The sequence below is a fragment of the Salmo salar genome, chromosome 15 (genome assembly GCF_965601325.2).
Source record: "Salmo salar chromosome 15, fSalSal1, whole genome shotgun sequence".
In the NCBI taxonomy this organism is placed as follows: domain Eukaryota; kingdom Metazoa; phylum Chordata; class Actinopteri; order Salmoniformes; family Salmonidae; genus Salmo; species Salmo salar.
In genome coordinates this window covers 108,892,387-108,908,905 of record NC_138305.1, presented here as the reverse complement: position 1 = coordinate 108,908,905, position 16,519 = coordinate 108,892,387, and the positions used below count along the sequence as shown (strand labels likewise).

At 48.6% G+C, this 16,519-nt stretch overlaps 1 protein-coding gene across 1 annotated transcript in view; it reads left to right on the top strand.

Moving 5' to 3' along the window:
* Window positions 1-16,519, top strand: part of LOC106572876 (dnaJ homolog subfamily C member 5) — a 77,763-nt gene that overhangs the window by 45,570 nt on the left and 15,674 nt on the right. Inside the window, exons 2-3 of the mRNA XM_014147420.3 lie at window positions 10,953-11,136; window positions 13,885-14,098. Of these exons, the coding sequence (XP_014002895.2) occupies window positions 11,024-11,136; window positions 13,885-14,098 (327 nt within the window). The 5' untranslated portion in view covers window positions 10,953-11,023. The remainder of the gene's footprint in view (window positions 1-10,952; window positions 11,137-13,884; window positions 14,099-16,519) is intronic.

The following is a 16,519-nucleotide window of genomic DNA, read 5'->3' as shown; positions in this document are numbered from 1 at the left end:
GTCTGGGCTACGCTGTTCTGTATCAGTCTGGGCTACGCTGTTCTGTATCAGTCTGGGCTACGCTGTTCTGTATCAGTCTGGGCTACGCTGTTCTGTATCAGTCTGGGCTACGCTGTTCTGTATACAGTCTGGGCTACGCTGTTCTGTATACAGTCTGGGCTACGCTGTTCTGTATCAGTCTGGGCTACGCTGTTCTGTATCAGTCTGGGCTACGCTGTTCTGTATCAGTCTGGGCTACGCTGTTCTGTATCAGTCTGGGCTACGCTGTTCTGTATACAGTCTGGGCTACGCTGTTCTGTATCAGTCTGGGCTACGCTGTTCTGTATACAGTCTGGGCTACGCTGTTCTGTATACAGTCTGGGCTACGCTGTTCTGTATACAGTCTGGGCTACGCTGTTCTGTATCAGTCTGGGCTACGCTGTTCTGTATCAGTCTGGGCTACGCTGTTCTGTATCAGTCTGGGCTACGCTGTTCTGTATACAGTCTGGGTTACGCTGTTCTGTATCAGTCTGGGCTACGCTGTTCTGTATCAGTCTGGGTTACGCTGTTCTGTATCAGTCTGGGCTACGCTGTTCTGTATCAGTCTGGGCTACGCTGTTCTGTATACAGTCTGGGTTACGCTGTTCTGTATACAGTCTGGGCTACGCTGTTCTGTATCAGTCTGGGCTACGCTGTTCTGTATCAGTCTGGGCTACGCTGTTCTGTATCAGTCTGGGCTACGCTGTTCTGTATACAGTCTGGGCTACGCTGTTCTGTATACAGTCTGGGCTACGCTGTTCTGTATCAGTCTGGGCTACGCTGTTCTGTATACAGTCTGGGCTACGCTGTTCTGTATACAGTCTGGGCTACGCTGTTCTGTATACAGTCTGGGCTACGCTGTTCTGTATCAGTCTGGGCTACGCTGTTCTGTATACAGTCTGGGCTACGCTGTTCTGTATCAGTCTGGGCTACGCTGTTCTGTATCAGTCTGGGCTACGCTGTTCTGTATACAGTCTGGGTTACGCTGTTCTGTATCAGTCTGGGCTACGCTGTTCTGTATCAGTCTGGGCTACGCTGTTCTGTTGTTCTGTATACAGTCTGGGTTACGCTGTTCTGTTGTTCTGTATCAGTCTGGGTTACGCTGTTCTGTATACAGTCTGGGTTACGCTGTTCTGTATCAGTCTGGGCTACGCTGTTCTGTTGTTCTGTATACAGTCTGGGTTACGCTGTTCTGTTGTTCTGTATCAGTCTGGGCTACGCTGTTCTGTATACAGTCTGGGCTACGCTGTTCTGTATCAGTCTGGGCTACGCTGTTCTGTATCAGTCTGGGCTACGCTGTTCTGTATACAGTCTGGGCTACGCTGTTCTGTATACAGTCTGGGCTACGCTGTTCTGTATCAGTCTGGGTTACGCTGTTCTGTATCAGTCTGGGCTACGCTGTTCTGTATCAGTCTGGGCTACGCTGTTCTGTATACAGTCTGGGCTACGCTGTTCTGTATCAGTCTGGGCTACGCTGTTCTGTATCAGTCTGGGTTACGCTGTTCTGTATACAGTCTGGGTTACGCTGTTCTGTATCAGTCTGGGTTACGCTGTTCTGTATCAGTCTGGGCTACGCTGTTCTGTATCAGTCTGGGCTACGCTGTTCTGTATCAGTCTGGGTTACGCTGTTCTGTATACAGTCTGGGCTACGCTGTTCTGTATCAGTCTGGGCTACGCTGTTCTGTATCAGTCTGGGCTACGCTGTTCTGTATCAGTCTGGGCTACGCTGTTCTGTATCAGTCTGGGCTACGCTGTTCTGTATCAGTCTGGGCTACGCTGTTCTGTATCAGTCTGGGCTACGCTGTTCTGTATACAGTCTGGGTTACGCTGTTCTGTATCAGTCTGGGCTACGCTGTTCTGTTCTGTATCAGTCTGGGCTACGCTGTTCTGTATACAGTCTGGGCTACGCTGTTCTGTATCAGTCTGGGCTACGCTGTTCTGTATCAGTCTGGGCTACGCTGTTCTGTATACAGTCTGGGCTACGCTGTTCTGTATCAGTCTGGGCTACGCTGTTCTGTATACAGTCTGGGCTACGCTGTTCTGTATCAGTCTGGGCTACGCTGTTCTGTATCAGTCTGGGCTACGCTGTTCTGTATCAGTCTGGGCTACGCTGTTCTGTATACAGTCTGGGCTACGCTGTTCTGTATCAGTCTGGGCTACGCTGTTCTGTATCAGTCTGGGCTACGCTGTTCTGTATCAGTCTGGGCTACGCTGTTCTGTATCAGTCTGGGCTACGCTGTTCTGTATCAGTCTGGGCTACGCTGTTCTGTATCAGTCTGGGCTACGCTGTTCTGTATACAGTCTGGGCTACGCTGTTCTGTATACAGTCTGGGCTACGCTGTTCTGTATCAGTCTGGGCTACGCTGTTCTGTATCAGTCTGGGCTACGCTGTTCTGTATCAGTCTGGGCTACGCTGTTCTGTATACAGTCTGGGCTACGCTGTTCTGTATCAGTCTGGGCTACGCTGTTCTGTATACAGTCTGGGCTACGCTGTTCTGTATACAGTCTGGGCTACGCTGTTCTGTATCAGTCTGGGCTACGCTGTTCTGTATCAGTCTGGGCTACGCTGTTCTGTATCAGTCTGGGCTACGCTGTTCTGTATACAGTCTGGGCTACGCTGTTCTGTATCAGTCTGGGCTACGCTGTTCTGTATCAGTCTGGGCTACGCTGTTCTGTATCAGTCTGGGCTACGCTGTTCTGTATCAGTCTGGGCTACGCTGTTCTGTATACAGTCTGGGCTACGCTGTTCTGTATACAGTCTGGGCTACGCTGTTCTGTATCAGTCTGGGCTACGCTGTTCTGTATCAGTCTGGGCTACGCTGTTCTGTATCAGTCTGGGCTACGCTGTTCTGTATACAGTCTGGGCTACGCTGTTCTGTATACAGTCTGGGCTACGCTGTTCTGTATCAGTCTGGGCTACGCTGTTCTGTATACAGTCTGGGCTACGCTGTTCTGTATACAGTCTGGGCTACGCTGTTCTGTATACAGTCTGGGCTACGCTGTTCTGTATACAGTCTGGGCTACGCTGTTCTGTATCAGTCTGGGCTACGCTGTTCTGTATACAGTCTGGGCTACGCTGTTCTGTATACAGTCTGGGCTACGCTGTTCTGTATCAGTCTGGGCTACGCTGTTCTGTATACAGTCTGGGCTACGCTGTTCTGTATCAGTCTGGGCTACGCTGTTCTGTATCAGTCTGGGCTACGCTGTTCTGTATCAGTCTGGGCTACGCTGTTCTGTATCAGTCTGGGCTACGCTGTTCTGTATACAGTCTGGGCTACGCTGTTCTGTATACAGTCTGGGCTACGCTGTTCTGTATCAGTCTGGGCTACGCTGTTCTGTATACAGTCTGGGCTACGCTGTTCTGTATCAGTCTGGGCTACGCTGTTCTGTATCAGTCTGGGCTACGCTGTTCTGTGTCAGTCTGGGCTACGCTGTTCTGTATCAGTCTGGGCTACGCTGTTCTGTATCAGTCTGGGCTACGCTGTTCTGTATACAGTCTGGGCTACGCTGTTCTGTTCTGTATCAGTCTGGGCTACGCTGTTCTGTATCAGTCTGGGCTACGCTGTTCTGTATCAGTCTGGGCTACGCTGTTCTGTATACAGTCTGGGCTACGCTGTTCTGTATACAGTCTGGGCTACGCTTGTTCTGTATCAGTCTGGGCTACGCTGTTCTGTATACAGTCTGGGCTGCGCTGTCTCCTGTATCAGTCTGGGCTACGCTGTTCTGTATCCAGTCTGGGCTACGCTGTTCTGTATACAGTCTGAGCTACGCTGTTCTGTATCAGTCTGGGCTACGCTGTTCTGTTGTTCTGTATACAGTCTGGGTTACGCTGTTCTGTCTGTTCTGTAGTTCCCTCCTCCTCCTCCTCCAGTCAGATAATACTGACCTAATGTTCCCTCCTCCTCCTCCTCCAGTCAGATAATACTGACCTAATGTTCCCTCCTCCTCCTCCTCCAGTCAGATAATACTGACCTAATGTTCCCTCCTCCTCCTCCTCCTCCAGTCAGATAATACTGACCTAATGTTCCCTCCTCCTCCTCCTCCAGTCAGATAATACTGACCTAATGTTCCCTCCTCCTCCTCCTCCAGTCAGATAATACTGACCTAATGTTCCCTCCTCCTCCTCCTCCTCCAGTCAGATAATACTGACCTAATGTTCCCTCCTCCTCCTCCTCCTCCAGTCAGATAATACTGACCTAATGTTCCCTCCTCCTCCTCCCCAGTCAGATAATACTGACCTAATGTTCCCTCCTCCTCCTCCAGTCAGATAATACTGACCTAATGTTCCCTCCTCCTCCTCCTCCAGTCAGATAATACTGACCTAATGTTCCCTCCTCCTCCTCCTCCTCCAGTCAGATAATACTGACCTAATGTTCCCTCCTCCTCCTCCTCCTCCAGTCAGATAATACTGACCTAATGTTCCCTCCTCCTCCTCCTCCTCCAGTCAGATAATACTGACCTAATGTTCCCTCCCTCCTCCTCCTCCTCCAGTCAGATAATACTGACCTAATGTTCCCTCCTCCCCTCCTCCTCCAGTCAGATAATACTGACCTAATGTTCCCTCCTCCTCCTCCTCCTCCAGTCAGATAATACTGACCTAATGTTCCCTCCTCCTCCTCCTCCTCCAGTCAGATAATACTGACCTAATGTTCCCTCCTCCTCCTCCTCCTCCAGTCAGATAATACTGACCTAATGTTCCCTCCTCCTCCTCCTCCTCCAGTCAGATAATACTGACCTAATGTTCCCTCCTCCTCCTCCTCCTCCAGTCAGATAATACTGACCTAATGTTCCCTCCTCCTCCTCCTTCCTCCTCCAGTCAGATAATACTGACCTAATGTTCCCCTCCTCCTCCTCCTCCAGTCAGATAATACTGACCTAATGTTCCCTCCTCCTCCTCCTCCAGTCAGATAATACTGACCTAATGTTCCCTCCTCCTCCTCCTCCTCCAGTCAGATAATACTGACCTAATGTTCCCTCCTCCTCCTCCTCCTCCAGTCAGATAATACTGACCTAATGTTCCCTCCTCCTCCTCCTCCTCCAGTCAGATAATACTGACCTAATGTTCCCTCCTCCTCCTCCTCCAGTCAGATAATACTGACCTAATGTTCCCTCCTCCTCCTCCTCCAGTCAGATAATACTGACCTAATGTTCCCTCCTCCTCCTCCTCCAGTCAGATAATACTGACCTAATGTTCCCTCCTCCTCCTCCTCCTCCTCCAGTCAGATAATACTGACCTAATGTTCCCTCCTCCTCCTCCTCCTCCTCCAGTCAGATAATACTGACCTAATGTTCCCTCCTCCTCCTCCTCCTCCAGTCAGATAATACTGACCTAATGTTCCCTCCTCCTCCTCCTCCTCCAGTCAGATAATACTGACCTAATGTTCCCTCCTCCTCCTCCTCCAGTCAGATAATACTGACCTAATGTTCCCTCCTCCTCCTCCTCCAGTCAGATAATACTGACCTAATGTTCCCTCCTCCTCCTCCTCCTCCAGTCAGATAATACTGACCTAATGTTCCCTCCTCCTCCTCCTCCTCCAGTCAGATAATACTGACCTAATGTTCCCCTCCTCCTCCTCCTCCAGTCAGATAATACTGACCTAATGTTCCCTCCTCCTCCTCCTCCAGTCAGATAATACTGACCTAATGTTCCCTCCTCCTCCTCCAGTCAGATAATACTGACCTAATGTTCCCTCCTCCTCCTCCAGTCAGATAATACTGACCTAATGTTCCCTCCTCCTCCTCCTCCAGTCAGATAATACTGACCTAATGTTCCCTCCTCCTCCTCCTCCAGTCAGATAATACTGACCTAATGTTCCCCTCCTCCTCCTCCTCCAGTCAGATAATACTGACCTAATGTTCCCTCCTCCTCCTCCTCCAGTCAGATAATACTGACCTAATGTTCCCTCCTCCTCCTCCTCCAGTCAGATAATACTGACCTAATGTTCCCTCCTCCTCCTCCTCCAGTCAGATAATACTGACCTAATGTTCCCTCCTCCTCCTCCTCCAGTCAGATAATACTGACCTAATGTTCCCTCCTCCTCCTCCTCCTCCAGTCAGATAATACTGACCTAATGTTCCCTCCTCCTCCTCCTCCTCCAGTCAGATAATACTGACCTAATGTTCCCTCCTCCTCCTCCAGTCAGATAATACTGACCTAATGTTCCCTCCTCCTCCTCCTCCAGTCAGATAATACTGACCTAATGTTCCCTCCTCCTCCTCCTCCTCCAGTCAGATAATACTGACCTAATGTTCCCTCCTCCTCCTCCTCCAGTCAGATAATACTGACCTAATGTTCCCTCCTCCTCCTCCTCCTCCAGTCAGATAATACTGACCTAATGTTCCCTCCTCCTCCTCCTCCAGTCAGATAATACTGACCTAATGTTCCCTCCTCCCCTCCTCCTCCAGTCAGATAATACTGACCTAATGTTCCCTCCTCCTCCTCCTCCTCCAGTCAGATAATACTGACCTAATGTTCCCTCCTCCTCCTCCTCCTCCAGTCAGATAATACTGACCTAATGTTCCCTCCTCCTCCTCCTCCTCCTCCAGTCAGATAATACTGACCTAATGTTCCCTCCTCCTCCTCCTCCTCCAGTCAGATAATACTGACCTAATGTTCCCTCCTCCTCCTCTTCCTCCTCCAGTCAGATAATACTGACCTAATGTTCCCTCCTCCTCCTCCTCCTCCTCCAGTCAGATAATACTGACCTAATGTTCCCCTCCTCCTCCTCCTCCTCCAGTCAGATAATACTGACCTAATGTTCCCTCCTCCTCCTCCTCCTCCAGTCAGATAATACTGACCTAATGTTCCCTCCTCCTCCTCCTCCTCCTCCAGTCAGATAATACTGACCTAATGTTCCCTCCTCCTCCTCCTCCAGTCAGATAATACTGACCTAATGTTCCCTCCTCCTCCTCCTCCTCCTCCAGTCAGATAATACTGACCTAATGTTCCCTCCTCCTCCTCCTCCTAGTCAGATAATACTGACCTAATGTTCCCTCCTCCTCCTCCTCCAGTCAGATAATACTGACCTAATGTTCCCTCCTCCTCCTCCTCCTCCTCCAGTCAGATAATACTGACCTAATGTTCCCTCCTCCTCCTCCTCCTCCTCCTCCTCCTCCAGTCAGATAATACTGACCTAATGTTCCCTCCTCCTCCTCCTCCAGTCAGATAATACTGACCTAATGTTCCCTCCTCCTCCTCCTCCTCCTCCAGTCAGATAATACTGACCTAATGTTCCCTCCTCCTCCTCCTCCTCCTCCAGTCAGATAATACTGACCTAATGTTCCCTCCTCCTCCCCTCCTCCAGTCAGATAATACTGACCTAATGTTCCCTCCTCCTCCTCCTCCAGTCAGATAATACTGACCTAATGTTCCCTCCTCCTCCTCCTCCAGTCAGATAATACTGACCTAATGTTCCCTCCTCCTCCCCTCCTCCAGTCAGATAATACTGACCTAATGTTCCCTCCTCCTCCTCCAGTCAGATAATACTGACCTAATGTTCCCTCCTCCTCCTCCAGTCAGATAATACTGACCTAATGTTCCCTCCTCCTCCTCCTCCAGTCAGATAATACTGACCTAATGTTCCCTCCTCCTCCTCCTCCAGTCAGATAATACTGACCTAATGTTCCCTCCTCCTCCTCCTCCAGTCAGATAATACTGACCTAATGTTCCCTCCTCCTCCTCCTCCTCCTCCAGTCAGATAATACTGACCTAATGTTCCCCCTCCTCCTCCTCCTCCTCCAGTCAGATAATACTGACCTAATGTTCCCTCCTCCTCCTCCTCCAGTCAGATAATACTGACCTAATGTTCCCTCCTCCTCCTCCTCCAGTCAGATAATACTGACCTAATGTTCCCCTCCTCCTCCTCCTCCAGTCAGATAATACTGACCTAATGTTCCCTCCTCCTCCTCCTCCAGTCAGATAATACTGACCTAATGTTCCCTCCTCCTCCTCCTCCTCCAGTCAGATAATACTGACCTAATGTTCCCTCCTCCTCCTCCAGTCAGATAATACTGACCTAATGTTCCCTCCTCCTCCTCCTCCAGTCAGATAATACTGACCTAATGTTCCCTCCTCCTCCCCTCCTCCAGTCAGATAATACTGACCTAATGTTCCCTCCTCCTCCTCCTCCAGTCAGATAATACTGACCTAATGTTCCCTCCTCCTCCTCCTCCAGTCAGATAATACTGACCTAATGTTCCCTCCTCCTCCTCCTCCTCCAGTCAGATAATACTGACCTAATGTTCCCTCCTCCTCCTCCAGTCAGATAATACTGACCTAATGTTCCCTCCTCCTCCTCCTCCAGTCAGATAATACTGACCTAATGTTCCCTCCTCCTCCTCCTCCAGTCAGATAATACTGACCTAATGTTCCCTCCTCCTCCTCCTCCAGTCAGATAATACTGACCTAATGTTCCCTCCTCCTCCTCCTCCTCCAGTCAGATAATACTGACCTAATGTTCCCTCCTCCTCCTCCTCCTCCAGTCAGATAATACTGACCTAATGTTCCCTCCTCCTCCTCCTCCTCCAGTCAGATAATACTGACCTAATGTTCCCTCCTCCTCCTCCAGTCAGATAATACTGACCTAATGTTCCCTCCTCCTCCTCCTCCAGTCAGATAATACTGACCTAATGTTCCCTCCTCCTCCTCCAGTCAGATAATACTGACCTAAGGAGCCAGCCTTCTGCCCGGGTTTCACGTGAGGTTGTGTGTGCCGCACTTTAACCCTTCCCTTCCCCCTAATACTATGGGCCCCACCCACTGGCCTTTAGTCACTGATCTAGGACCAGTTACCCACCCCATAGCCTAACCTGAACCACTATGGATGATTATTAAAAACTGAGCCCAGATCAGTCGTGGTCTAGGACTGCTGGCTCTGTCTCCACACCTGGTTAATCCCACAGGTCTGTCAACGGAAATGAGCAGATTATCCTTAACCAGCGGTATGTCCTGCTGCGTGGGTGCCTTACTGCCTGCCTTACTGCCTGCCTTACTGCCTGCCTTACTGCCTGCCTTACTGCCTGCCTTACTGCAGACAAGGTGAGGCCGTGAATAGGCTGAATATAACCCAGAGGGAGAGGGTCATGGAGTCTGGACTGACACTAATATAACCCAGAGGGAGAGGGTCATGGAGTCTGGACTGACACTAATATAACCCAGAGGGAGAGGGTCATGGAGTCTGGACTGACACTAATATAACCCAGAGGGAGAGGGTCATGGAGTCTGGACTGACACTAATATAACCCAGAGGGAGAGGGTCATGGAGTCTGGACTGACACTAATATAACCCAGAGGGAGAGGGTCATGGAGTCTGGACTGACACTAATATAACCCAGAGGGAGAGGGTCATGGAGTCTGGACTGACACTAATATAACCCAGAGGGAGAGGGTCATGGAGTCTGGACTGATAGTAATATAACCCAGAGGGAGAGGGTCATGGAGTCTGGACTGACACTAATATAACCCAGAGGGAGAGGGTCATGGAGTCTGGACTGACACTAATATAACCCAGAGGGAGAGGGTCATGGAGTCTGGACTGACACTAATATAACCCAGAGGGAGAGGGTCATGGAGTCTGGACTGACACTAATATAACCCAGAGGGAGAGGGTCATGGAGTCTGGACTGACACTAATATAACCCAGAGGGAGAGGGTCATGGAGTCTGGACTGACACTAATATAACCCAGAGGGAGAGGGTCATGGAGTCTGGACTGACACTAATATAACCCAGAGGGAGAGGGTCATGGAGTCTGGACTGACACTAATATAACCCAGAGGGAGAGGGTCATGGAGTCTGGACTGACACTAATATAACCCAGAGGGAGAGGGTCATGGAGTCTGGACTGACACTAATATAACCCAGAGGGAGAGGGTCATGGAGTCTGGACTGACACTAATATAACCCAGAGGGAGAGGGTCATGGAGTCTGGACTGACACTAATATAACCCAGAGGGAGAGGGTCATGGAGTCTGGACTGACACTAATATAACCCAGAGGGAGAGTAAACACTCTTTGTCTATTGGCTAATAGGCTGCATGACTTTGAAGATCTGACTAAAGAGAAGTAGGGTAGTGTGTCCCCTCCCAGCCCACAGTTTTAGATGGATTTGACCCGTTTCTGGAGAGACTTGACACACTCTCACACAAACACTCTCTCTCACACACACACACCACCAGCTCATAGTCCATTTTCGAAAGCCATAACTTCTGCTCTGCTCCATCATTTCTCTCTCTCTCTCTCTCCCTCACCACTCTATCCCTCTCCCCACACCCCCATAATGACATCACAATACCCCATAATGACATCACAATACCCCATAATGACATCACAATACCCCATAATGAGAAATCGAAAAGTTTTAGAATTTTTTTTGCAAATCTATTAAAGAATAAAGTATTCATACCCTTTGCTATGAGACTCGAAATTGAGCTCAGGTGCATCCTGTTTCCATTGATCATCCTTGAGATGTTTCTACAACTTGATTGGAGTCCACCTGTGGTAAATTCAATTGATTGGACATGATTTGGAAAGGCACACACCTGTCTATATAAGGTCCCACAGTTGACAGTGCATGTCAGAGCAAGGGTTAAAAAAATGTCTGCAGCATTGAAGGTCCCCAAGAACACAGTGGCCTCCATTCTTAAATGGAATAAGTTTAGAATCACCAAGACACTTCCTAGAGCTGGCCGCCCGGCTAACTCCCCAAATACAGGTGTGCTAAGCTTGTAGCGTCATACCCAAGAAGACTCGAGGCTGTAATCGCTGCCAAAGGTGCTTCAACAAAGTACTGAGTAAAGAGTGTGGATACTTATGTAAATGTGATATTTCAGTTTTTTTATTATTTTAATTAATTAGCAAACCTCTCTTCCTTCTATCCCCCTCTCTCTCTCTCCCTTCTCTTTCCCCCCTCTCCCTTCTCTCTCCTCCTCTCTTAGACTGGTGAGGCTGTGAGCGAACAAGGGAGTGTGTGTGTGTGTGAGAGATACTTACAGAGGGAGTGGTCGTCATGGCAGCCGAGGCGCAGAGACAGCGTTCTCTGTCTACATCAGGAGACTCGCTCTACCTGGTCCTGGGGATCGACAAGAACGCTTCACCAGAGGACATCAAGAAGTCCTACAGGTAACACTATACACTACACCATAACTCTACCTGGTCCTGGGGGTCGATGAGAACGCTTCACCAGAGGACATCAAGAAGTCCTACAGGTAACACTATACACTATACACTACACCATAACTCTACCTGGTCCTGGAGGTCGACGAGAACGCCTCACCAGAGGACATCTGGAAGTCCTACAGGGCAGATTTACTACATATTTATTAGTTTTTTATTTTACCCCTTTTTCTCCCCAATTTCGTTGTATCCAGAATAGTTTACTGTTGTTGTACCACAATTATAGAATATTCTATTTGTTTATACCTAATGCATAATAGGCCTATAAAAAGCACTTATGATAGCTTGGTTCTCGTAACTAAACGTTTTTTTTTTTTGTTAGTCTTGTCTCATCGCTGCAACTCCCGTACAGACTTGGGAGAGGCGAAGGTCGAGAGCCGTGCGTCCTCCGAAACACGACCCAACCAAGCCGCACTGCTTCTTGACACAATGCCTACTTAACCTGGAAGCCAGCCGCACCAATGTGTCGGAGGAAACACCGTGCACCTGGCGACCGTGTCAGCGTGCACTGCTCCTGGCCTGCCACAGGAGTCACTAGTGCGCGATGGGACAAGGGCATCCTTGCCGGCCAAACCCTCCCCTAACCCGGACGATGCTGGGTCAATTGTGCGCCGCCCCATGGGTCTCCTGGTCGTGGTCGGCTGCGACAGAGCCTGGACTCGAACCCAGAATCTCTAGTGGCACAGATGGCACTGCGATGCAGTGACTTAGACCACTGCACCACAGTGTACTACATACGGTGCATTTGGAATGTATTCAGACCCCTTGACTTTTTCCACGTTTTGTTATGTTACAGCCTTATTCTAAAATTGATTAAATAAATGTTTTTCCTCCGTAATCTACACACAATACCCCATAATGACAAAGCTAAAACAGGTTTTTAGAAGTGTTTGCACATTTATTAGAAATAAAAAACAGATACCTTATTTACATAAGTATTCAGACCCTTTGCTATGAGACTCAAAATTGAGCTCAGGTCCATCCTGTTTCCATTGATCGTCATTGAGATGTTTCTACAACTTGATTGGAGTCCACCTGTGGTAAATTAAATTGATTGGACATGATTTGGGAAGGCACACACCTGTCTATATAAGGTCCCACAGTTGACAGTGCATGTCAGAGCAATAACCAATCCATGAGGTGAAATGAATTTTTCGTAGAACTCAGAGACAGGATTGTGTTGAGGCACAGATCTGGGGAAGGGTACCAAAAAATGTCTGTAGCATTGAAGGTCCCCAAAAACACAGTGGCCTCCATCATTCTTAAATGGAAGAAGTTTGGAACCACCAAGACTTTTCCTAGAGCTGGCCGCCCGGCCAAACTGAGCAATCGGGGAGAAGGGCCTTGGTCATGGAGGTGACCAAGAACCTGCTGGTCGCTCTGACAAAGCTCTAGAGTTCCTCTGTGGAGCTGGAAAGTACAGATAGATCCTTGATGAAAACCTGCTCCAGAGCGCTCAGAACCTCAGACTGGGGCGAAGGTTACCTTCCAACAGGACAACAACCTTAAGCACACAGCCAAGACAACGCAGGAGTGGCTTTGGGACAAGTTTCTGAATGTCCTTGAGTGGCCCAGCCAGAGCCCAGACTTGAACCCGATAGATCATCTCTGGAGAGACCTGAAAATAGCTGTGCAGCGACGCTCCCCATCCAACCTGACAGAGCTTGAGAGGATCTGCAGAGAAGAATGAGAGAAACTTCCCAAATACAGGTGTGCCAAGCTTGTAGCGTCATACCCAAGAAGACTTGAGGCTGTAATTGCTGCCAAAGGTGCTTAAACAAAGTAGAGTCTGAATACCTATGTAAATGTGATATTTCAGTGTTTATAAATTAGAAAAAATGTATGGGGTTTGTGTAGAATGATGAGGGGAAAAACATTTTTTTTAATCCGTTTTAGAATAAGGCTGTAACGTAACAAAATGTGGAAAAGGTCACTGTATTACTGTGTAGTACATATTAGTGTACTACATAGTACAGTAGAATACGCCTATCTCCTCTATCCAGGTGAAAGCCAGCCTAATAATGAGCTCCTTCCACCATGTTGTCCTCAACTTCACATTTCTCCATCAGTAGAAGTAATGAGGAGGAAGCCAGGGCAGATTTTGAAGTAATTGATATAGAGCCTCTCTCTTCCTCATGGGTGTCATCTCAGCTGTATTGGAGGAGCCAGTTGTACACACTAAATCACACTCCTGAATCCCACCAGGCAGAACCTCAACGGTGGCAGTCATAAAGTAATTGTCTGACTAATGTAGCAGACTACTGGGTTTGTGGTCTAGAAGCTAATTTGATGTAGCTAATGCGACCATGAGGAGGGAGTGACTTCCTGTTAATCACTGTTCACTATGAGAGACAGTCCACTAGACTTCCTGTTGTCACAGTCCACTAGACTTCCTGTTGTCACAGTCCACTAGACTTCCTGTTGTCACAGTCCACTAGACTTCCTGTTGTCACTGTCCACTAGACTTCCTGTTGTCACTGTCCACTAGACTTCCTGTTGTCACTGTCCACTAGACTTCCTGTTGTCACTGTCCACTAGAGGGCAACAGAGATGTGGTGCATGAGGGCTGAACATTGAAATAGAAGTGATTGGTTTACGTTTGACTTTGGCTGAAACACGCTAAATTCTATTCGTTTCATCATTCTGTCATTGTCTCTCTCATAACCACACCCTCTCTGTTCTCCGTCCAATCAGGAAACTGGCTCTGAAGTTCCACCCAGACAAGAACCCAGACAACCCCGAGGCCGCTGATAAGTTTAAGGAAATCAACAACGCCCACGCCATCCTGAACGACTGCACCAAGAGGAACATCTACGACAAGTACGGATCCCTGGGACTGTACGTGGCCGAGCAGTTTGGAGAGGACAACGTCAACACCTACTTTGTCCTCTCCTCCTGGTGGGCCAAGGTAAGACAACGTGTCTGTGTGTGTGTGTGTGTGTGTGTGTGTGTGTGTGTGTGTGTGTGTGTGTGTGTGTCTCTGTGTGTGTGTGTGTGTCTCTGTGTGTGTGTGTGTGTGTGTGTGTGTGCCTCTGTCAAGAAGATGGAATCATTGAGGGAGTCGTCCGGGCTAGTTAGACCCTCAGCTTAGACAGCCAAATGATACCCCAGTAAATGTAGTGATGGACGTGGGGTTATGATTAGTCCCCTGGTAAATGTAGTGATGGACGTGGGGGTTATGATTAGTCCCTGGTAAATGTAGTGATGGACGTAGGGTTATGATTAGTCCCTGGTAAATGTAGTGATGGACGTGGGGGTTATGATTAGTCCCTGGTAAATGTAGTGATGGACGTGGGGGTTATGATTAGTCCCCGGTAAATGTAGTGATGGACGTGGGGGTTATGATTAGTCCCTGGTAAATGTAGTGATGGACGTGGGGGTTATGATTAGTCCCCTGGTAAATGTAGTGATGGACGTGGGGGTTATGATTAGTCCCTGGTAAATGTAGTGATGGACGTGGGGGTTATGATTAGTCCCTGGTAAATGTAGTGATGGACATGGAGTTATGATTAGTCCCTGGTAAATGTAGTGATGGACGTGGGGGGTTATGATTAGTCCCTGGTAAATGTAGTGATGGACGTGGGGTTATGATTAGTCCCTGGTAAATGTAGTGATGGTAAATGTAGTGATGGACGTGGGGTTATGATTAGTCCCCGGTAAATGTTGTGATGGACGTGGGGGTTATGATTAGTCCCCGGTAAATGTAGTGATGGACGTGGGGGTTATGATTAGTCCCCGGTAAATGTAGTGATGGACGTGGGGGTTATGATTAGTCCCCGGTAAATGTAGTGATGGACGTGGGGGTTATGATTAGTCCCTGGTAAATGTAGTGATGGACGTGGGGGTTATGATTAGTCCCTGGTAAATGTAGTGATGGACGTGGGGGTTATGATTAGTCCCTGGTAAATGTAGTGATGGACGTGGGGTTATGATTAGTCCCCGGTAAATGTAGTGATGGACGTGGGGGTTATGATTAGTCCCCTGGTAAATGTAGTGATGGACGTGGGGGTTATGATTAGTCCCTGGTAAATGTAGTGATGGACGTAGGGTTATGATTAGTCCCTGGTAAATGTAGTGATGGACGTGGGGGTTATGATTAGTCCCAGGTAAATGTAGTGATGGACGTGGGGGTTATGATTAGTCCCCTGGTAAATGTAGTGATGGACGTGGGGGTTATGATTAGTCCCTGGTAAATGTAGTGATGGACGTGGGGGGTTATGATTAGTCCCTGGTAAATGTAGTGATGGACGTGGGGTTATGATTAGTCCCTGGTAAATGTAGTGATGGTAAATGTAGTGATGGACGTGGGGTTATGATTAGTCCCCGGTAAATGTTGTGATGGACGTGGGGGTTATGATTAGTCCCCGGTAAATGTAGTGATGGACGTGGGGGTTATGATTAGTCCCCGGTAAATGTAGTGATGGACGTGGGGGTTATGATTAGTCCCCGGTAAATGTAGTGATGGACGTGGGGGTTATGATTAGTCCCTGGTAAATGTAGTGATGGACGTGGGGGTTATGATTAGTCCCTGGTAAATGTAGTGATGGACGTGGGGGTTATGATTAGTCCCCGGTAAATGTAGTGATGGACGTGGGGGTTATGATTAGTCCCCGGTAAATGTAGTGATGGACGTGGGGGTTATGATTAGTCCCTGGTAAATGTAGTGATGGACGTGGGGGTTATGATTAGTCCCCTGGTAAATGTAGTGATGGACGTGGGGGTTATGATTAGTCCCTGGTAAATGTAGTGATGGACGTGGGGTTATGATTAGTCCCCGGTAAATGTAGTGATGGACGTGGGGGTTATGATTAGTCCCCGGTAAATGTAGTGATGGACGTGGGGGTTATGATTAGTCCCCGGTAAATGTAGTGATGGACGTGGGGGTTATGATTAGTCCCCGGTAAATGTAGTGATGGACGTGGGGTTATGATTAGTCCCCGGTAAATGTAGTGATGGACGTGGGGGTTATGATTAGTCCCCTGGTAAATGTAGTGATGGACGTGGGGTTATGATTAGTCCCTGGTAAATGTAGTGATGGACGTGGGGGTTATGATTAGTCCCCTGGTAAATGTAGTGATGGACGTGGGGGTTATGATTAGTCCCTGGTAAATGTAGTGATGGACGTGGGGGTTATGATTAGTCCCTGGTAAATGTAGTGATGGACGTGGGGGTTATGATTAGTCCCTGGTAAATGTAGTGATGGACATGGAGTTATGATTGGTCCCCTGGTAAATGTAGTGATGGACGTGGGGGTTATGATTAGTCCCTGGTAAATGTAGTGATGGACGTGGGGGTTATGATTAGTCCCTGGTAAATGTAGTGATGGACG